The sequence below is a fragment of the Pristiophorus japonicus genome, unplaced genomic scaffold, assembly GCF_044704955.1.
Source record: "Pristiophorus japonicus isolate sPriJap1 unplaced genomic scaffold, sPriJap1.hap1 HAP1_SCAFFOLD_115, whole genome shotgun sequence".
Lineage (NCBI taxonomy): Eukaryota > Metazoa > Chordata > Chondrichthyes > Pristiophoridae > Pristiophorus > Pristiophorus japonicus.
Genome location: NW_027250810.1, coordinates 453,419 through 475,752, shown reverse-complemented (window position 1 = coordinate 475,752; position 22,334 = coordinate 453,419). Strand labels below are relative to the sequence as shown.

Genomic DNA, 22,334 nt, shown 5'->3' with positions numbered 1-22,334 from the left:
CAAATTGTAAGCTACTTAGTTCTCAATCACAAGTGGAAAACAACAGAATAGTAGTGATCGGCTTCCATTCAGATACCTACTCAATTTCAAGGTGGAAGATCACATTGTTAGTTAGACCACCAGCCCATTCATAGTGACGAGAGTGAATAGCTTTGCGATGTAAGTGGACATTCTCACATGTCAGGCCTTATTAGAGAGAGATATATAGAGATAAAGAGATGGATAAAGAGACAGATAAACAGACAGAGAGACAGACAGTCAGACAGATATAGTTATATGGACAGATTGACAGAGAGACAGACAGTGAGATAAAGAGGGAGAGGCAGAGATAGATATAGATGGATACATATATATATATATATTTATGGATAGACAGATATATATTTTTAGAGAGATAGTGACATGGAGAGATAGAGACAGATGGATAGATAGACAAACATTTAGACATACAGACAGACAGATTGTGCACAGCTCAGTAATTTCCTTTTCATTGATTTAAATGATAAAACCGAGTAGCATTTTAGAAACATCAGCCCATGCGACAGCATTCGGTTTACCTCTTCACTGAAAGTTGAAAGGTTGCCCAGTGATCAATGACTGAAATCGGGAGAGTTGAAAACCCTAAGTCAATACGTTGCTGCCTTTACATATCCGGGAGCAAAAGGGAAAAATCCGCTATTATTGCCAATACACATTTTTTTAAATGTCTCCCTCTTCCTGCCCCAAAGGCGTTGAGTCATTTTTGAGTTTTCACAATCGAGGTAGCTCATGTGCGACAAGTGATTTCATAATATTCTCCTTTGGTGCATTTTGCTGCTGTTGTTTCACACCCAAGATGTTTCTTGCTCAGATAGGGACGATTCAGCCTTACTCCGTCTCTGCTGCTTGCTGGAGTTTGACCAGTCAAACAGACAACTCTCTCCTCATGGTCAATTGTCCTCATCTGCTACTTGTGCTGATCTCTTTAATTAGAAGTATATCCTCTGAGAGTGATTATCGCTCTCCCCTGTTCCGACACATCTCATGGCTGATGTTTATTTTCAACTGTCGAATTTATGCTTTTAATTCATCATGTTCTCTGTCCCTGCTTCTAATCTCAGGTAAAACTTGAACCACATCCGCCAGGCGGAAACATAAGGCTAATTCTGGATGGACAAGTTTTAGAGGCCGGCCGGTTTAATCCACATTGAATTCAATGTTGCGTGCAATTGGACGAGGAATAAAGCCAAAGTCAGACATGAACCCGCCCCTTACCCCTGGCCGGTTAAGTTTACATCGTGATTTAAACAGGTCCTTGCATAGTTTCGGTTCCGACGCCCACTCTGAAATTATCATTCTTAAAGTTTGAGGCGAGGCACTCGCTGTAACAGGTCCTTCTGCCACCGCACTTATCCTGGCAGACCAAACATTTATCACCTCGAACGTTCGAACACTTTCCAGCAGAATACTTTGCATACTGATCAGCATCAGCCCCCAGGTGATTATCGCAATATATCACAGCATCTCTGATAAGGACCAGGACACAGGAGATTAGTCGCAACATATCCCCGTATAACTGTTCTGGGCAGGGCCCAGGGGATTGTCCCAATATATACCAGCACCTATGATCAGGAGCAGGACACAGGAGATTGCCCCAATATCTACCAGCATCACTTATCAGAAGCAGGACCCAGTGGATTGCCCCAATATATCCCAGCATCATTGATCAGGAGCAGGACACAGGGCGTTGCCCCGATATATCCCAGCATCGCTGATCAGGAGCAGGACACAGGGGGTTGCCACAATATATCCCAGCATCATTGATCAGGAGCAGGACACAGGAGGTTGCCCCAATATATCCCAGCATCATTGATCAGGAGCAGGACAAAAGGGGTTGCCCCGATATATCCCAGCATCATTGATCAGGAGCAGGACATAAGGGGTTGCCCCAATATATCCCAGCATCACTGATCAGGAGCAGGACACAGGGGGTTGCCCCAATATATCCCAGCATCATTGATCAGGAGCAGGACACAGGGGGTTGCCCCAATATATCCCAGCATCATTGATCAGGAGCAGGACACAGGGGGTTGCCCCAATATATCCCAGCATCATTGATCAGGAGCAGGACACAGGGGGTTGCCCCGATATATCCCAGCATCATTGATCAGGAGCAGGACACAAGGGTTTGCCCCAATATATCCCAGCATCACTGATCAGGAGCAGGACACAGTGGATTGCCCCAATATATCCCAGCATCACTGATCAGGAGCAGGACACAGGGGGTTGCCCCGATATATCCCAGCATCATTGATCAGGAGCAGGACACAAGGGGTTGCCCCAATATATCCCAGCATCACTGATCAGGAGCAGGACACAAGGGGTTGCCCCAATATATACCACTTTCACTGGTGTAGAGCAGTACCCAGGGGATTACCCCAATATGTTCCAGCGTCCCTGATCAGGAGCAGGACCCAGGGGATTGTCCCAATATATACCAGCTTCACTTATAAGAAACAGGACCCAGTGGATTGCCCCAATATATCCCAGCATCATTGATCAGCAGCAGGACACAGGGGATTGCCCCGATATCTATTAGCATCACTGATTAGGAGCAGAACCCAGGGGGTTATCCCAATATATACGAGTATCACTGATCAGGAGCAGGCCACAAGGGATTGCCCCAATATATTCCAGCATCACTGATCAGGAGCAGGACCCAGAGGATTGCCCCAGTATATACCAGCATCACTGATCAGGAGCAGGACACAGGGGGTTGATACGATATATACCAACATCACTGATCAGGAGCAGGACCCATTGGATGGCCCCAATTTAAGCCAGCAACGCTGATCAGGACCAGGACCCAGGGGATTGTCTAGTTTGATGACAAACACCCTGCTCCCTTCTTTAGCTATCACCGTGCCCGCGATCCACTTGGGACCATGTCCATAGTTCAGCACATAAACAGGGTCATTCAGATCAATTTCCCGTGACACAGTGGCGCGACCATCATTTACATTTTGTTGCTGATGCCTGCTCTCTACCTGATCATGCAGGTTGGGGTGGACCAGCGAAAGTCTGCTTTTAAGTGTCCTTTTCATGAGTAGCTCAGCCGGGGGCACCCCTGTGAGCGAGTGGGATCTCGTGCTATAGCTGAGCAGTACTCGGGACAGGCGGGTTAGGAGTGAGCCTTCTGTGACTCGTTTGAGGCTCTGTTTGATTGTTTGTGCTGCCCGCTCTGCCTGCCCATTGGAGGCTGGTTTAAACGGGGTCGAGGTGGTATGTTTCATCCCATTGTGGGTCATGAATTCTTTAAATTTGGCACTGGTGAAACATGGCCCGTTGTCACTGACCAGTATGTCAGGCAGGCCGTGGGTGGCAAACATGGCCCTCAGGCTTTCAATGGTGGCGGTGGCGGTGCTTCCCGACATTATTTCACGTTCAATCCATTTTGAAAAAGCATCCACCACCACCAGGAATATTTTACCAAGAAATGGGCTCGCTTAGTTGACATGGATCCTCGACCATGGTCTGGAGGGCCAGGACCACAAACTTAGTGGTGCCTCTCTGGGCGCGTTGGTCAACTGAGCACATACACTGCATTGCCATACACAGGTTCGAAGTTAGAGTCGATACCGGGCCAGCACATGTGATATCTGGCTATCGCTTTCATCATTACTATACCCGGGCGTGTGCTGTGGAGATCCGAGATGAACGTCTCCCTGCCCTTTTTTGGTAGCACTACGCGGTTACCCCACAACAGGCAGTCTGCCTGACTGGACAGCTCGTCCTTTCGCCGCTGGAACGGCTTGATTGGCTCTTGTATTTCAACGGTGATGCTGGCCCAGCTCCCATGCAGTACATAGTTTTTTACTAGGGACAGCAGAGGATCTTGGCTGGTCCAAGTCCTAATCTGGCGGGCCGTAACAGGTGATTTATCATTTTCAAACGCTTGCATGACCATCAACAAGTCTGCGGGCTGCGCCACCATCAACTATTTTGCAGGCTGCGCCATTTCCACCCCCGTGGTGGGCAATGGTAGCCGACTGAGAGCATTCGCACAGTTCTCGGTGCCTGGCCTGTGACGGATGGTCTCGTTATACGCTGAGAACGTGAGTGCCCACCTTTGTATGCGGGCTGAGGCATTAGTATTTATACCCTCGTTTTCAGCGAACAGGGATGTGAGGGGCATATGTTCGGTTTCCAGCTCAAATTTGAGGCCAAACAGGAACTGATGCATTTTCTTTACCTCGAACACACACGTTGATGCCTCTTTCTTAATCATGCTGTAGGCCCTCTCGGCCTTAGACAAGCTCCTGGAAGCATAGGCGACAGGTTGCAACTTCCCCGCAATATTAGCTTGTTGTAATACACACCCGACTCTGTACGACGACGCGTCACATGCTAGCACAAGTCTTTTACATGGGTTATACAACACAAGCAGCTTGTTGGAGCATAAAAGGTTGCTGGCTTTGTCAAACGCAATTACTTGTTTTTTTTCCCCATACCCAGTTCTTACCTTTGTGCAATAACACATGTAGGGGCTCTAGAAGGTGCTTAACCCCGTAGGAAGTTACCAAAATAGTTGAGGAGTCCCAGGAACGACCGCAGCTCCGTGACGTTCTGTGGCCTGGGTGCGTTCATGATAGCCTCTGTCTTGGCGTCTGTGGGCCGAATGCCGTCCGCCGTGATCTTTCTCCCCAAAATCTCCATTTCTGTTGCCATGCAGACGCATTTCGACCTCTTCAGCCGCAGCCCTACGCGATCCAGTCGCTGGAGGACATCCTCCAGGTTTTATATGTGTTCGGCGGTGTCCAGACCCATAAACAATATATCATCCTGAAAGACCACTGTGTGTGGTACCGACTTGAGTCGGCTCTCCATGTTTCTCTGGAAGATCGCTGCAGCCGACCGAATTCCAAACGGGCATCTGTTGTCGCTGAACAGTCCCTTTTGCGTGTTGATGCAGGTGAGGCCCTTCAAAGACTCCTCCATCTCCTGCGTCATGTAGGCCAAAGTCAGGTAAAGCTTGGTGAACGCCTTGCCTCCTGCCAGCGCGCCAAATAGGTCGTCTGTCTTAGGTAGTGGGTATTGGTCTTGTAGCGAGAAACGATTAATAGTTACTTTATAATCGCCGCAAACCCTGACCGTGCCATCACTTTTGAGTACTTGAACAAGTGGGCTAGCCCACTCGCTGAATTCCACTGGGGAGGTGATGCCCTCGCGTTGCAGCCTGTCCAGCTCGATTTCCACTCTCTCCTCATCATGTGAGGTACCGCTCGCGCCTAGTGGTGAATGGGTCGTGCCTCTGGGACCAAGTGGATGCGCCCCTTCGCCCCGGAAAAATTTCCAATGCCTGGCTCAGAAAGTGAAGGAAATTTTTTCAGAACCTGGGGACATAAGGCTTCATCAACATGCGATAGCGTTCGGATGGTATCCCAGTTCCAGCGGATTTTGCCCAGCCAGCTCCTTCCAAGCAGTGTGGGGCCATCGCCCGGGACAATCCAGAGTGGTAGTTCGTGCACCGTGCCCTCGTAGGTGACCTTGACCATGGTGCTGCCCAGGACAGTGATAAGCTCTTTGGTGTACATTCTCAGTTTCGTGTGGATGGGGCTTCGGGCTGGTCTGAATGCCTTGTTGCACCACAGTCTCTCAAACATCTTTTTACTCACGATGGATTGGCTAGCGCCAGTGTCCAGTTCCATGGTTACGGGTAAGACATTCAATTTTACATTTAGCGTTATAGGTGGACATTTCGTCGAAAATGTGTGCACCCCGTGTACTTCAGCATCTGCCTCCTCTCTCTGAGGCTCGAAATTGCTTTGATCCACCATGGATTGATCTTCCTCTGCCACATGGTGGTTAGCAGGTTTTGCAGAGCTTGCAGCTCATTCGCAAGCTCGTTGGAGATGCCCCATTGTTCCACAGCTCTTGCAAACATACCCTTTGAAGCGGCATGTATAGGCTGAATGGAAGCGTGCACAACACCAACACGGTGTGAATTGCCTTGCACTCATCCTTTGTTGGGGACTCTGAGTCATCTGGCTCACCTGAGGCCTGCTGGCAGATGCACACTCGTGGGTTCTGCCCTGTACATTTCTGCTCACAAACACAGTTCCAGTTAATTTATGAACATTGCTAGCACTTGTGTGCTGAGAGATTTGTTTGGTGTTATCACTGGTGGACATAAACGCCTGTGCTATCGCAATGGCCTTACTGAGGGTCGGTGTCTCTACAGCCAAAAGTTTTCGGAGGATGGTCTCGTGGCCAATGCCCAGTACAAAAAAAGTCTCTGAGCATTTGCTCCAGGTAGCCATCAAAGTCACATTATCCTGCAAGTCGCCTTAGCTCGGCGATGTAGCTCGCCACTTCCTGATCTTCAGATCGCTGGCACGTGTAGAACCGATACCTAGCCATAGCATCTCTCCCTCGGGTTAAGATGCTCCCGAACCAGTGTACACAGCTTCTCATACGACTTATCCATGGGTTTCACCGGAGCCAGAAGATTCTTCATGAGGCTGTAGGTCGGTGCCCCACAGACTGTGAGGAGGACCGCTCTCCTTTTTCCAGCACTTCCTTCTCCGTCCAGCTCATTGGCTACAAAGTACTGGTCTAGCTGTTCGACATAGGCTTCCCAGTCCTCACCCTCTGAGAACTTCTCCAGGATGCGCACAATTTGCTGCAAGTTTGTGTTGGATTCGTATTCTCGTCGCCAGTTATTGTGGTCCCAACACAGATGATGCTGCATACAGGGAGTTTAAAGTAACAGTGACCTGAGTCTTTCATAAGACACTCCAGAGTGAGAAACTGGCCTTAGGGGCCGGCTTAAATACAGTGCTCCCAAGGGGTGCTGGGATTCCTTGGGACTTCAGGGGATGAGCTCCCTGGTGGGGGAACATGGGAGTGCATGCTTTACAGATACACAACACCATACATTGCCTCAACTTTGATTTCTGCCAACATCCCTTGTGTTTAACCTTCGCTGCACCTCCGCCACGATCTCTCACCGTTCCTCCACCACGACCTCTCACCGTTCCACCACCACGACCTCTCTCCGCTCCTCCACCACGACCTCTCACCGTTCCTCCACCACGATCTCTCGTCACTCCTCCACCACGACCTCTCACCGCTCCTCCACCACGACCTCTCACCGCTCCTGCACCACGACCTCTCACCGCTCCTCCACCACGACCTCTCACCGCTCCTGCACCACGACCTCTCACCGTTCCACCACCACGATCTTTCACCGTTCCTCCACACTGACCTTCCCACTCCTCCGCTGTACCTGAGTCCCGCCGATATTCCAGCCCATGCACCAAATGGCGACCTGGGTTTTGATGACGTGCAGCAGAGCAGGTCTCCAGCCGTCCTGTTTCGCCCTTGCCACTGGACCAAGACCTCACTCTGTCAAGCCCGTGTGGTGGCTGGTGAGCAATGGTCACACCACGTTAAAACAATCCACCCACAGGCATTTTCCACCCTTTGATTGGAGTTCAGGACTGGAACATCGGGTCCTTCATTGAAACACCTGTGAACCCATGTGGAAGTAAGCCTTCCTCGTTCGAGGACCCACCTATGATGATGATGATGATGATGTGTGGGACCTTACCAAATGCCTGCTGGAAACCATCAGATTAAATCTAGTAAGACCCGTCCCTTGATTCAGTTTTCACTGACCATGCCTCAGGAAGGCTATATTGGCTTTGGAGGGAGCACTGTGTCGGTTTCCCAGAATGATACCTGGATTCCAAGGTTTAAATTAAGATATGAGATTACACCCACTGGAAATTAGAGGGTCGAGCAGTGATTTTATCAAAATTTTCAAGATAATAAGAGAACAGATAGAGTAGGTAGAGATAAATTATTCCCGCTGGTTCGGGAGTCCCAGACTAGGGGCCAAAATCTAAACATTAGAGCCAGAAGTTTCAGGAGTGAAATCCGGAAACATTCCTACACACACAGGGTGGGAGAGGTTTGGAACTCCCTTCTGCAAAGGGCAGTTGGTGCCGGGTCAGTTGTTCATTTTACATTGCATTTTGACCAAAATTATTAAGGAATATGGGCCAAAGGTGTGTATATGGAGTTTCGTCACAGATCAGCCATGATCACATTGAATGGCGGAACCGGCTCGATGTGCTGAATGGCCTCCTCCTCTTCCTGTGTAACAGGCTCGAGGGGCTGAATGGCCTCCTCCTGTTCCTGTGTCACAGGCACGAGGAGCTGAATGTCCTCCTCCTGTTCCTGTGTAACAGGCTCGAGTGCCTGAATGGGCCTCCTCCTGTTCCTGTGTAACAGGCTCGAGGGGCTGAATGCGCCTCCTCCTGTTCCTGTGTAACAGGCTCGAGGGGCTGAATGGGCCACCTCCTGTTGCTGTGTAACAGACTCGAGGAGTTGAATGGGCCTCCTCCTGTTCCTGTGTAACAGGCTCGATGGGCTGAATGGGCCTCCTCCTGTTCCTGTGTAACAGGCTGAAGGGGCTGAATGGGTCTCCTCCTGTTCCTGTGTAACAGGCTCGAGGGGCTGAATGGTCTCATCCTGTTCCTGTGTAACAGGCTCGAGGGGCTGAATGGGCCTACTCCTGTTCCTGTGTAATAGGCTTGAGGGGCTGAATGGCCTCCTCATGTTCCTGTGTAACAGGCTCGAGGGGCTGAATGGGCCTCCTCCTGTTCCTGTGCAACAGGCTCGAGGGGCTGAATGGGTCTCCTCCTGTACCTGTGTGTAAGGTCTGGGAAACAAAGGGAGGTGATATGAGAAAACATAAACTAAATGGTATTGTGTTAAAAGGGAAGCAGAAGGATTGAGTGATTTACACACAGAAATCTTTGAAGCTGGGTAGATAAGTTGCTAAGTTGTTTAAACAGAATACAGGGCCCTTGGCTTTATATGTAGTGAAATAGAGGACACCAGTGAGGAAGTTGTACCATACCTTTTCAATCCCGGTTTAGGCCTCAGTTGGAGAACTGTTTACAGTTCTGAGCACCACAATTTAGCAAGGATATCAAGGCATTGGAGAGAATGTAAGAAATATATAAGAAACATTTTCTGCTGTTGTTGAAGACACAAACACAGGCATTCATCGAGAATCAACCTGCAGGTGACCACACATAGATTAAAGAGAGCCAGAGAGACTGACAGAATCGGGAAACACCGGCAAATAGACAAGAGATATTGACAAGGACTGAAAGCAGTTTGCGATCAGAAAATTGACGGCCCAGCTGTGGTTAATGACACGGCTTTTGATGATTGATCTCCTTCCAAGCCTTGAACTCTTTGAATGGCGGTGCAGGCTAGAAGGGCCGAATGGCCTACTCCTGCACATATTTTCTATGTTTTCTATGTTTCTACTCAGCATGATTCAGGCATTGATTGGAATTATAACTTCTTAACGATAACAATTATGTGATGTATGTAACTCTGTCATACTTGCCACCAGAGGACGCGACTGTTGGAGTCCTGATGGTCACCTGCCCACACGTGCAGGGCCAGTATAAAACGTTGGCTGCCATGTTGTTCAGGCACTCTGGAGTTGTAATAAAGAAGACTAAGGTCACACTAAGTTTAACTCACAGTACTCAGCCTCGGGGAGTTGTTCTATACCTCAACAATTGGCGACGAGTAACAGAATACGAACCTTCACACAACCATGGCTGCCGTTAGAATATTCGAGAGATCCGTAGAGGGTGATGTTTGGGAAGCCTTCGTCGAGCAGCTCGACCAGTACTTTGTGACCAACGAGCTGGAAGGAGACACTAACGTGGCCAAGCACAGGGTGGTTCTCCTCACCGTCTGTGGGCCTAAAATATACAGCCTCATCAAGAATCTGCTCACACCGACAAAACCAACGGAGAAGGAATATTCAGAGTTGTGCACACTGGTTTGGGACTACCTCAAGCCGAAGGAGAGTATCTTCATGGCCAGAAATCGTTTTTACACGCACCATCGCTCCGGGGACCAGGACCTGGTGGATTATGTCAACGACCTGAGACACCTCGCGGGACTTTGCTATTTTGGAGCTGCATTGGGGCAAATGCTGTGGGACATTTACATGCTGGGCATCAGCCACGAGGTCATTCTTCGAAAGCTGCTGGCTGCTGAAACCCGAGACCAGAGCAGGGCCATCGCGATCGCCCAGGCATGCATGGCCACGGACGGTAACACGAAACAGATATCTTCTCAACATCAAAGCTCATCGGCAAGTACTGTGCATATAATGATGTCGCTAGCAGGCCGAACTGCATATGGCAGGTTCTATACGTCTGTGGCTGCAAGACCTGTGATGACTCAGAGTCCGCCATCGGGGATGAATGTGAATCTATTAGCACCGTGTTGGTGCTAATAGATTCACATTCATCGGGCCCATCAATGTGGATTCAAGCACTACGTGTGCAAAGGCTGCACAACGATGAGGTACCTCCAGTGAATGTGCAAACGTGCTGTGACATACCACGTGGCAGAGGATGATCGATCCGGCACGGATCATGCAGCACAGGCAACTCAACCCGAGGAACAAGGACACCCAGGTGCCGGTGGGGATGTTGCATTTTATCAGGGAGGCTTTGAGGGTGTGCCCGAAACGTTTCCTCTGCCCACCTGGGGCTCGCTTACCGTGTCGGAGTTCTGAGTAGAGCGTTTGCTTAGGGAGTATCGTGTTGGGCATGTGGACAATGTGGCCCGCCCAACGGAGCTGGTCGAGTGTGGTCAGTGCTTCAATGCTGGGGATGTTGGCCTGAGCAAGAACACTGATGTTGGTGCGTCTGGCCTCCCAGGGAATTTGCAGGATCTTGCGGAGACAGCCCTGGTGGTATTTCTCCAGTGATTTGAGATGCCTGCTGAATATAGTCCATGTCTCGGAGCTATACCACGGGGCAGGTATCACCATCATAAGCTTGGTGCCAGATTTGAGGTCCGGGTCTTTAAACACTCTCCTCCTCAGGTGATCGAAGGCTGTGCTGGCACACTGGAGGTGGTGTTGGACCTCGTCATCGATGTCTTCCCTTGCTGATAGTAGGTTCCCGAGGCGTGAAAAATGGTCCACGCTGTCGAAGGCCACACTTACAGCCTTCCTAAATATAGCACCCTCATTCTATTCTCTTAAAATAAGTTCCTGAATTCTCGGCTAGCTGTGTCGGTTAGAGCTGTGGTTTTATCCTAAGGTAGATTCTATCATACTTTTTCCATAGTGTAGTAGTTATCACATTCGCCTCACACACGAAAGGTCTCCGGTCCGAAACCGGGCGGAAAGATCTTGAAAACTTGAAAATGGGCCGAATGGCTGACTCCTGTTCCTAACTCTTACGTTCTTATGATCTCTTGACCTTTCACAGGAGAACAAACTCTCCACTGAACATGCATGAGAAAGCTCCAGAAAATATTTCTGTCCGAGGTGCTTTCGCATGTGAGGCGAACGTGTTAACCATTACACTGCGGAAACATCTCCACTTTCAGCACCAGATTACCAAAATTAAACCCAATGAGATCGGGATAAAAGTTCCTCACATGCTCAGGGCAAAATATCTGATTGACGGTCTACAAAAGAATGAACAAACTTCAGCACCAGGTCAGACGGAAATGTTAACCGAGCAGGTGGACTGCTGAATTGCACTTTTAAGGAGTTGGTGATAACAAAACAAATGGGTTCCGCTTGAAGATAAGAAAAGTCACAAGTGGGATTCGAACCCACACCTTCAGAGAAAACTGCAATTTGAACACAGCACCTTAGAATGCTCGATCATCCTGACTATGCAGTGCTGTGTGTGGCCACCTGCAGGTTGATTTTGAACTTTTGTGTCCTGTCGCATGAAATAAATGAGGGCAGCAGGCGGATCTCTGCCTGACACCGGGGAAACAGTGAGACAGACATTGGAGCAAGGGTCTGGTTATTGTCAAACAGCAAATGAAATATTAATTCTGGAAGAAAAATATCCAAAAGAACAATGACCCCATCATGATTTAAACATGCAACTTTCGGATCTGCAGTCAGACACAATCTACCGTTGCACCATGAGACCTACAGAGTTAGCTGGAGATGTTCGTCTATATGAAGGTTGTGCAATACAAGGGGCTTTAAAATCCCCGCCCATTCCCACCAGGTATCACAAGCAGCGCTCACCTAACAGTCGCCGTTTGGTTTGTTCGAAAACGTTTATCTTGCTTTCACGGGATCCATCATTAATTAACCCCTCACCTTCTTTTGCACAATCAAACAAATGCTAACTCAGGGACACTCCATACTTCAATCATTTGTCCTGTGCTTTGCATCTTAACTCGAAAACCATATCCCATTTTACTCACTGTATTTTAGCTTTCTGGTTCAAAGTCTTCATTGCCAATGACACCAGGAATCTGGGGCAACTTTTCTCAAATTTAGCAGCACCAGTTATTCCTACCGTGCACACAAAATACAATCAGTAGTGAAGATAAAATCCCACCGTGCGTATTTTCAGATTCAATGCAGTCGGATTTCAAATAAAGTGAAAGAATTTTACACTGAAAAGATTTGCAAGTGTTACTTGTATTTGTGTCTTCAATTAAACTTTGTGGGGCGTCTGACTCCCGTTCATGCCACTGCTGAATAAGAAAGGAGGGTTTGACATTGACCAGACTGCACTGCCCCTGATATTTGTGAGCTCATCCTTTATATTCAGTGGATTCTCGCCCTTTGATGGGCTGCAGTGTAGCGGATATCACGTTGGCCTCACACGCAAAAGGTCCCCGGTGGATCCGTTATCTTTCACTCAAACTTATCTATTTATTGAAGTGAAATAAAGAGCAATTAAGGAATAAGGGAGCCCTTTTACCAGGAGAATAAATAGCAAATAAAACAGCAAATGCTGGAAATCTCAGCAGGTCAGGCAGCATTTGCCAGGAGACTAAACTCGGGACCTTTCCCATGTAACGCAAACGTGATAACCACTACACTACAGAAACCTCTGGTACAATAACCCCAACAGAGGGGAGGTGACCAGTGAGCTCCCTCTGTGCTGATCGGCATTGTGTGTTGGCTCACGTGAAACAACTTCTGTCCCACATTGAAAGTTCTCAATCCTTCTCCTCCGCTGCATTTTACAGAAATGTCACGGATCACCCGGCCACCGTGTTCACTTCCACATCCTCACAGTGGGGCCACAGAGGCTCCTACCGTCTCCCCGCGATCAGCGAACTCACCCAGTTTACAAAATTAAACCCGGACTACATGCCCGGCAAAGGGCAGGAGAAGCCAGATAGTCTGTAAGTTCGGTCTATCACAGAAAGTATTGGTGTTCATGGTGGTTACAGCAATTATTAATCGTCTCACAGACCTCAATTATTTTTATGCAATGAATTGATCGAGGATTGAAACCACGTTAGTGCGCTGGGTCTTAACCCCTTGACCACCAGGGAACAGTTCCGATACATGTCGATATATTTATATATATTTATATATGAACCTGAATATCAACGGCAACCTACCTAGACCTCGTGCTGCCCAAGGTAGTGTATCTAACTTTGAGTGAGAGAAATTGTTCCACAGTGACACCCATTTCATCTTTTGTTCCCTTTTAAACACTAGAAACTGAGACGGGGGAATGAATAGAGAAACCAAAGCCCAGGGATATAGACAAGAGGAGAGAGAAGGGGAAAGATACTGTCCCCACCCAGAACAAATGCAGAAACCCCTCTGCTGCGCTCGGGGTGACGACCCGCAGCCTGGATACACTAACGTCCCAACAACTCATTGACTGTCGGAGTGGGACCATGCGGTGCTTCAGAAGACAGGTCGAAAAAGCAAAGTCATTGATTCCGATCAAGAATAGCAACACACTAAAAATGTTTCAATAATGGTTACACCTTATCTCCACATTTATCAAGCAGTTAGCTCGTTGGTCTAGGGGTATGATTCTTGCTTCGGGGTTGTTACTTGAAATTTGCGAGAGATCCCGGACGAGCACTCAGTTTACCCATGAATTTTGAAATTGCATTGAACTTTTGCAAAGAAGGACTTGCATTTCTACAACACCTTTCAGGAACTCATGACGCCCCAAAGCGCTTTACAGCCGTTGAGTTATGTTTGAAGTGTTGTAGTGTGGGGAAAGATGTGCCCAAATCACCCCACATGAACCGCAACTCTTTGCGAAGGAGTTTGGTGCAAATAATCAGGTGCCTCAGGGACTTGGACTTTCTATGAATGAGTTCTGCTTGTACCTGCGTTCAAGCTTGTAACAGTAACTGGGCTTCCATTTCACGGGAGCAGCGTGTAGCGGTTAGTGAGTAGGTGACCAGGTTGATGTGCGCCGCTTTCAATCTTTGAAATTTCACCAAACAAAGATCCGGTGAATCCAACTGTCCCTGTAAGCGACGGATTGAAGGGATCGGTGCTCCAAACAGAGCTGGAACACGCGCATTGCAGGAATAGGGTCCGCAACATTAAATGTCAGGGTTATTAAGCAGACAATAATTAAACATACACTTAACAACAGTACTTACACCCAAACCTTGCGAATGTTAGCCGAAGAACTCAAACACGTTACAGTTCCCAGCTCGGTGTACAAATTGATCAAACATTAATTGGATTCTAAACTATCTGTTCCAAATTTCACATTTTATATCTTTTCCTTACCCCTGCTTCGTGACAATTGAAACTTTTAATAGTATTACCTAACACAACTGCCCAACTTCTGATGGAAGGTCATTAACCTGAAACGTTAACTCTGTTTCTCTCTCCACAGATGCTGCCTGGCCTGCTCAGTGATTCCAGCATTTACTCGTTTTATTCTCCAAACTTATAATCAGAGTATCTCTTCCCTTGTCATCTAACTACGCTCCTTCCTGATATGTAGCCTTGTCCTACAAACCAGGCTCCTTTCGCACGATTCAGACATTCATTGGAATTAAAACTTCTTAACGATAACAATTATGTGAAGTATGTAACTATGTCATACTTGCCACCAGAGGGCGTGACTTTTGGAGTCCTAATGGTCACCTGCCCACACGTACAGAGCCAGTATAAAAGGTTGGCTGCCATGTTGTTCAGGCACTCTGGAGTTGGAATAAAGAAAGACGAAGATCACACTAAGTTTAGCTCACAGTACTCAGCCTCCTGGTGTTCTACTTTTCTCAACAATTGGCGACGATTAACAGAATACAAACCTTCACACAACCATGGCTGCTGTTGGAATCTTAGAGAGATTCACAGAGAGTGAAATAAATGAGGGCAGCAGGCCGGACACCGGGGAAACAGGGAGACAGACCTTGGAGCAAAGGGATATGGATGGAGTCGGCAAAACTAGAGGCATCTGATTCAGGAGAGTCACAGGGCGTGGAAATTCGGGTGTTTAATGACTTTAAAAGGAACATTTTTGTTTTGTGCTGTTTTGTTCAGAGAAATGTTTGTGAAAGGAATGTTTTGCAGAAAGGGATGCCTTAACACTTGTTTCTGGGTGTCAGGATCACATTTCGTTTCAATGTTATTCTTCCAGAATTAATATTTCATTTGCTGTTTGACAATAACCAGACCCTTGCTCCAAGGTCTGTCTCACTCTTTCCCCGGTGTCAGGCACAGATCCGGCTGCTGCCCTCATTTATTTCAAGTTCAAAATCAACCTGCAGGTGGCCACACACAACACTGAATAGTAATAATGGCCGAGTGGTCTAAGGTGATGTTCTCAGATCACTATAGATAGTGTTCGAATCCTATTTCAGACATTTCTTATATTGAATCATTAGACAGAATCCATTTGTTTTGTCACCACCAACTCCTTAAAAGTGCGATTCAGCAGTCCACCTGCTCGCTTAACATTTCCGTCTGACCTGGTGCTGAAGTGTGTTCATTCTTTTGTAGAACGACAATTATTTATTTTGCCCTTAGCATGCGAGGAACTTTTCTCCCGATCTCATTGGGTTCAATTTTGATAATCTGGTGCTGAAAGTGGAGATGTTTCCGCAGTGTAAAGGTTAACACCTTCTAGTTTTTTGAGTTCTTGCTCAACTTTTTCCTTGAGTGCATATGGTACGGAACGGGGCTTGTAGTAAACCAATCTAGCGTCCTTCTGTACCCTGACACTCGCCTTGAAGCCTTGGATCGGACTGCCCGTTTCGCAGAACACCTTTGGATACTTCTTGATAACCTCATCCGTTGATGAAAATCTCGCTTCCACACAGAAAATCTTACTCCAATCCAGCTTCAGTGAGCTTAATCAATTTCTTCCTTGTAAGGCAGACTTGTCTCCTTTCACTGCTATTAGAGGCAAGTTCTGAAATTGATCTTTATATTTCACCGGTACAGTGATACGACCTACCACAGGAATTTACTCTCCCGAGTAGCCTCGCAGCTCTATCTTGGGTTTCTCCAGTTGGAAATCACGCAATTTGTCGCGGTACAGTGACTCCGGTATTACACTCACGGATGCACCCGTGTCAATTTACATTGGTATCTTGAATCCCGCAACATCTATTTGGATTTTGATGCTTTCCGAATCGCTGTCCGTTAACCTCGTGCTCCTGATGATGTGTAACTCTAAGATCTCCTCGTCCTGTTGTTGTTCTTCCATACTATGCAGTCTCTTGGGATTTCTACTCATAGCTTTGAACGCTGGACTCATAGCTTTAAAAATAGGTTTAACCTTCAGTCGGCATGCCTTCGCAAGATGTCCAGTCTTTCTGTAGAAGAAACACTTTGCCTTCACGTGTGGACAACTTTGAGCAATGTGTTGTCCCAGGCACCTACAGCATGACTTCGACGCTCTGGTAGAATTTCCAGTTTATGAGGCTTTGGGCTCCCTTGTTATACCTTCAAATGCTCTGATAATGACTCCACGAGACAATCTGTCGTGCTTGAACTGTAGTGACCCGAGTCCTTTGTTGATAACCACAGAGTGAGGATCACACCTGGTGGCCTGCCTTTTATACTAGGCCAGGCACACCTGTGCAGGTAAGCTACAAGTCTCCCACTGCAGTGCCCTCTTGTGGCACACCTTGTAATAGTACAAGCAGAAACCATGTAGAACACATGACAGGTGTCACTGTGGAACCGTTTCTCTCACTCAAAGTTAGACGCACTACCGTGGGCGCCACGAGGTCTCGGTAGATAGCCATTGACATTCAGGTTCATATATCAATATATATAAATATATCGACATGTATCGTAACTGTTCCCTGGTGGTCGAGGGGTTAAGACCCGGCACACTAACTTGGTTCGACATGTATCGTAACTGTTCCCTGGTGGTCGAGTGGTTAATACCCGGTGCACTAAGCTGGTTTCAATCCTCGATCAATTCATTGCATCAAAATAATTGAGGTCTGTAAGACGATTAATAATTGCTGTAATCACCATGAATACCAATACTTTCTGTGATAGACCGATCTTACAGAATATCTGGCTTCTCCTGCCCTTTGCTGGGCACGTGTTCGGGGTTTAATTTTGTAAACTGGGTGAGTTCGCTGATCGCGGGGAGACGGTAGGAGCCTCTGTGGCCCCACTGTGAGGATGTGGAAGTGAACACGGTGGCTGGGTGATCCGTGACATTTCTGTAAAGGGCAGAGGAGGAGAAGGATTGAGAACTTTGAGTGTGGGACAGAAGTTGTTTAAGGTGAGCCAACACATTCCTGATCAGCACAGAGGGAGCTCACTGGTCAGCTTCTCGCTGTGGGGGTTACTGTATCAGAGGTTTCTGTAGTGTAGTCGTTATCACGTTTGCTTTACACGCAAAAGGTCCCTGGTTCAATCCCAGGCAGAAACATTATGTTTAAACTTGCTGTGGATGTATAATCGGAGGCGAGTTTCGTCTCCCTGCATATGCTGCCTGACCTGCTGAGATTTCCAGCATTTGCTGTTTTTATTTGCTATTTTTCTCCTGGCAAAAGGGCTCCCTTATTCCTTAATTGCTCTTTATTTCACTTCAATGAATAGATAAGTTTGAGTGAAAGAAAACGGATCCACCGGGGACCTTTTGCGTGTGAAGCCAATGATAATAATTGTCAGAATTGGAATTCAAGCTGAACACACGTGCAGAGGAGACAGTGACCTGAACACAGCACCTTCGACCGCTCGGCCATCCTGACTATGCAGTGCTGTGTGTGGCCACCTGCAGTTTGATTTTGAACTTTTGTGTCCTGTCACATGAAATAAATGAGGGCAGCAGGCGTATCTCTGCATGACACCGGGGAAACAGTGAGACAGACCTTGGAGCAAGGGTTTGGTTATTTTCAAACAGCAAATGAAATATTAATTCTGGAAGAACAACATCCAAAAGAACAGTGACCCCGACGTGATTTGAACACGCAACCTCCTGATCTGGAGTCAGACGCGCTACCGTTGCGCCACGAGGCCTACACAGCGAGCTGGAGATGTTCGTCTATATGAAGGTTCTGCAATACAAGGGGCTGTAAAATTCCCGCCCATTCCCACCAGGTATCACAAGCAGCGCTCACCTGACAGCCATCGTATGCTTTTTTTCTTAACCTTTTGTCTTGCTTTCACGGGAAAGCATCATTAATTAACCCCTCACCTTCTTTTGCACAATCAAACAAATGCTAACTCAGGGACACTCCATACTTCAATCATTTGTCCTGTGTTTTGTCTAATGTATAGAATGACTCGACAGACTTGTTACTGTTCACTCACTCGGTTGGAAACCTGGTTCAACTTTATTTACTCCCAAAGTGCCCACGTGACATGGTACTCGCTCTTATATACCAGGGCCTGCGCACACGCGCGTACAGCCCGATGACCTCCGACAGTGGCGCCCCCTGGTGTCTAGTGACCCCAAGCATCAATACATCACATTTTGCATGTGACTGTTAAACCATATCCCATTTTACTCACTGTATTTTAATGGGCGGGGATTTTAAAGTCCCTTGTATTGCAGAACCTTCATATAGACGAACATCCCTTAACTACTGTGTAAACCTCGTGGTTCAACGGTAGTGCGTCTGATTCTAGATCAAAGGGCTGCTTGTTGAAATCAAGTCGGGGTCAGTGTTCTTCTAGAATTGTTGTTTCACAATAACCAGACCCTTGCTGCAATGTCTGTCTCACTGTTTAGTAGTGGTAAGGTTGGGGACAGCATCAAACAAGAATTAAGGGATGTGTGCAGTGGTGGTACAGCAGTTGTCATGGGTGACTTTAATCTACATATTGATTGGGCTAACCACATGGTAGTAATGTGGTGGAGGAGGATTTCCTGGAGTGTATTTGGGATGGGTTTCTCGACCAATAAGTTGAGGAACCAATACTAGACTGGGTGATGTGTAATGAGAAGGGACTAATTCGCAATCTTGTTGTGCGGGGCCCTTTGGGGAAGTGTAACATAATATGGTAGAATTCTTCATTAAGATGGAGAGTGTCACAGGTAATTCAGAAACTAGGGGCCTGAACTTAAGGAAAGGGAACTTTGACGGTCTGAGGTGTGAATTGGCTAGAACACACTGGCCAAGGATACTTGAAGAGTTGACAGTGGATAGGCAATGGTAAACATTTAAAGATCACACGGGTGAACTTCAGCAATTGCACATCCCTGTCTGGAGTAAAAATAGAACGGAGAACGTTGCTCAACCGTGGCTAACAAGGGAAATTAAGGATAGTGTTAAAACCCAGGAAGAGGCACATAACTTGGCCAGAAAAAGCAGCAAACCTGAGGACTGGGAGAAATTTAGAATTCAACAGAGGAGGACTAAGGGTTTCATTAGGAGGGGAAGCTTGCTTGGAACATAAAAGCTTCTGTAAATATGTGAAGAGAAAAAGATTAGTGAAGACAAGCGTAGGTCCCTTGCAGTCGGATTCAGGTGAATTTATAATGGGGAACAAAGAAATGGCAGACCAATAGAACAAATACTTCGGTTCTGTCTTCACGAAGGAAGACACGAATAACCTTCCGAATGTACGATGGGACCGAGGGTCTAGTGAGAAGGAGGAACTGATGGATATCCTTATTAGGCAGCAAATTGTGTTAGGCAAATTGATGGGATTGAAGGCTGATAAATCCCCAGGGCCTGATAGTCTGCTTCCCAGAGTACTTAAGGAAGTGGCCCGAGAAATAGTGGATGCATTGGTGGTCATTTTCCAATATTCTATCGACTCGGGATCAGTTCTTATGGACTGGAGTACGCTAAAGTAACACCACTTTTTTAAAAAGGAGGGAGAGAGAAAACAAATAATTATAGACCAGTTAGCCTGACATCAGTAGTGGGGAAAATGTTGGAATCAATTATTAAAGATGAAACAGCAGGGCATTTGGAAAGCAGTGACAGGATCGGTCCAAGTCAGCATGGATTTGTGAAAGGGAAATCATGGTTGACAAATCTTCTGGAATTTTTGTGGATGTAACTAGCAGAGTGGACAAGGGAGAACCAGTGGATGTGGTGTATTTGGACTTTCAGAAGGCTTTTGACAAGGTCCCACACAAGAAATTGGTGTGCAAAGTAAAAGCACATGGTATTGGGCGTAATGTACTGATGTGGATAGATAACTGGTTGGCAGACAGGAAGCAGAGAGTCGGGATAAACGGGTCCTTTTCAGAATGGCAGGCAGTGACAAGTGGAGTGCAGCAGAGCTCAGTGCTGGGACCCCAGCTCTTTACAATATACATCAATGATTTGGATGAAGGAATTGAGTGTAATATCTCCAAGTTTGCAGATGACACTAAACTGGGTGGCGGTGTGAGCTGTGAGGGGGACGCTAAGAGGCTACAGGGTGACTTGGACAGGTTAGGTGAGTGGGCAGATGCATAGCAGATGCAGTATAATGTGGATAAATGTGAGGTTATCCATTTTGGGGGCAAAAACACTGGGGCAGTATATTATCTGAATGGCGGCAGATTAGGAAAAGGGGAGGTGCAACGAGACCTGGGTGTCATGGTTCATCAGTCATTGAAGGTTGACATACAGGTGCAACAGGCAGTGAAGAAGGCAAATGGTATGTTGGCCTTCATAGCTCGGGTATTTGAGTATAGGAGCATGGAGTTCTTACTGCAGTTGTACAGGGTCTTAGTGAGGCCTCACCTGGAATATTGTGTTCCGTTTCGGTCTCCTAATCTGAGGAAGGACGTTCTTGCTATTGAGGGAGTGCAGCGAAGGTTCACCAGACTGATTCCCGGAATGGCTGGACTGTCATATGAGGAGAAACTGGATCAACTGGGCCTTTATTCAATGGAGTTTAGAAGGATGAGAGGGTATCTCATAGAAACGTTTAAGATTCTGACGGGACTGGACAGGTTAGATGCGGGTAGATCGTTCCCGATGTTGGGGAAGTCCAGAACCAGGGGAGATAGTCTTAGGATAAGCGGTAGGCCAATTAGGACTGAGATGAGGAGAAACCTCTTCACTCAGAGAGTTGTTAACCTGTGGAATTCCCTGCAGAGGTGTATGGGGAACTTTGGCTGATATTTGGCCGGACCCCAGCACACAAATATTAGCATTTGATGTTTTGTTGAATGTCTTGGTTCCTGCAACAAGGTGGCCGCACATGCACCATGAACCGTCCAAGATGGCGGCCAGTGACCCGGCTGACCCGGGCCTGTCACCACGGGGCCATCCCAGGGCCTGTGGCCTGTGATTGGGGCCTGGGACCTAAAGCAGGTGTTTATGAGGCTCACCAGCCCACTTACGGCTCCAATTCCTGCCCCGCACCGACAACCGACCGTCTCCTGTCCAATATCATCTGGGCTCCACCAATGTAACAAACAGGGTGGATAAAGGGCAACCAGTGGATGTGTTGTATTTGGACTTCCAGAAGGCATCGACAAGGTGCCACATAAAAGGTTACCACACAAGATAAAAAAAGCATTGGTTTGGGGGTAATATATTAGCATGGATAGAGGATTGGCTAACTAACAGAAAACATAGAGTCGGGATAAATGGTTCATTCTCGGGTTGGTAATCAGTAACTAGTGGGGTGCCACAGGGATCAGTGCTGGGACCCCAACTATTAACAATCTACATTAACGACTTGGAAGAAAGGACCGAGTGTAATGTAGCCAAATTGTTGGGGTGGAATTTATATTAAAGAATATGACTCAGACACCTTTCTGCTCAAGTGGAAAACACACAAGTTTATTATATGTATAGAGAGACTCGGCCGAGCTGGAGATCAGTCTAAAAGCTCCGCAGCCTGTTGCCCCCGAACTCGCCCGGCCGTTCCATATTTAATCTCACAACCCACAATCACGTGCGTCATTCTGGTTACAATGGAAGAAGAAAACCCTTTCACAATAAAGTACATGGGACCCTGAGGTCAGCATTTAGGGCATTCGGTTCCTCCTCATCAGAGAAAAAACATGCACACATCTGTTTGCACTGCAACCATACTTTGTCCAACTTCTTCTATCCCCATGACTCAGAATCAGCAGAGTATATTTGACCATTTTAACATCGCCAGAATG

The 22,334-nt window shown here is 47.3% G+C and overlaps 1 protein-coding gene and 2 non-coding genes across 3 annotated transcripts in view; 1 reads left to right on the top strand and 2 right to left on the bottom strand.

Moving 5' to 3' along the window:
- LOC139241876 (zinc finger protein 239-like) overlaps positions 1 to 18,398 on the bottom strand; it is an 80,161-nt gene extending 61,763 nt beyond the window's left edge. Inside the window, exon 1 of the mRNA XM_070870117.1 lies at positions 18,388 to 18,398. Coding sequence (XP_070726218.1) covers positions 18,388 to 18,398 — 11 coding nt within the window. The remainder of the gene's footprint in view (positions 1 to 18,387) is intronic.
- Positions 17,624 to 17,696, top strand: trnav-uac (transfer RNA valine (anticodon UAC)). Its single transcript has one exon. It is a non-coding gene; the product is annotated as a tRNA-Val (tRNA).
- On the bottom strand, positions 18,215 to 18,286 carry trnaw-cca (transfer RNA tryptophan (anticodon CCA)). The gene has a single exon. It is a non-coding gene; the product is annotated as a tRNA-Trp (tRNA).
- Positions 18,399 to 22,334: the final 3,936 nt, after the last annotated feature.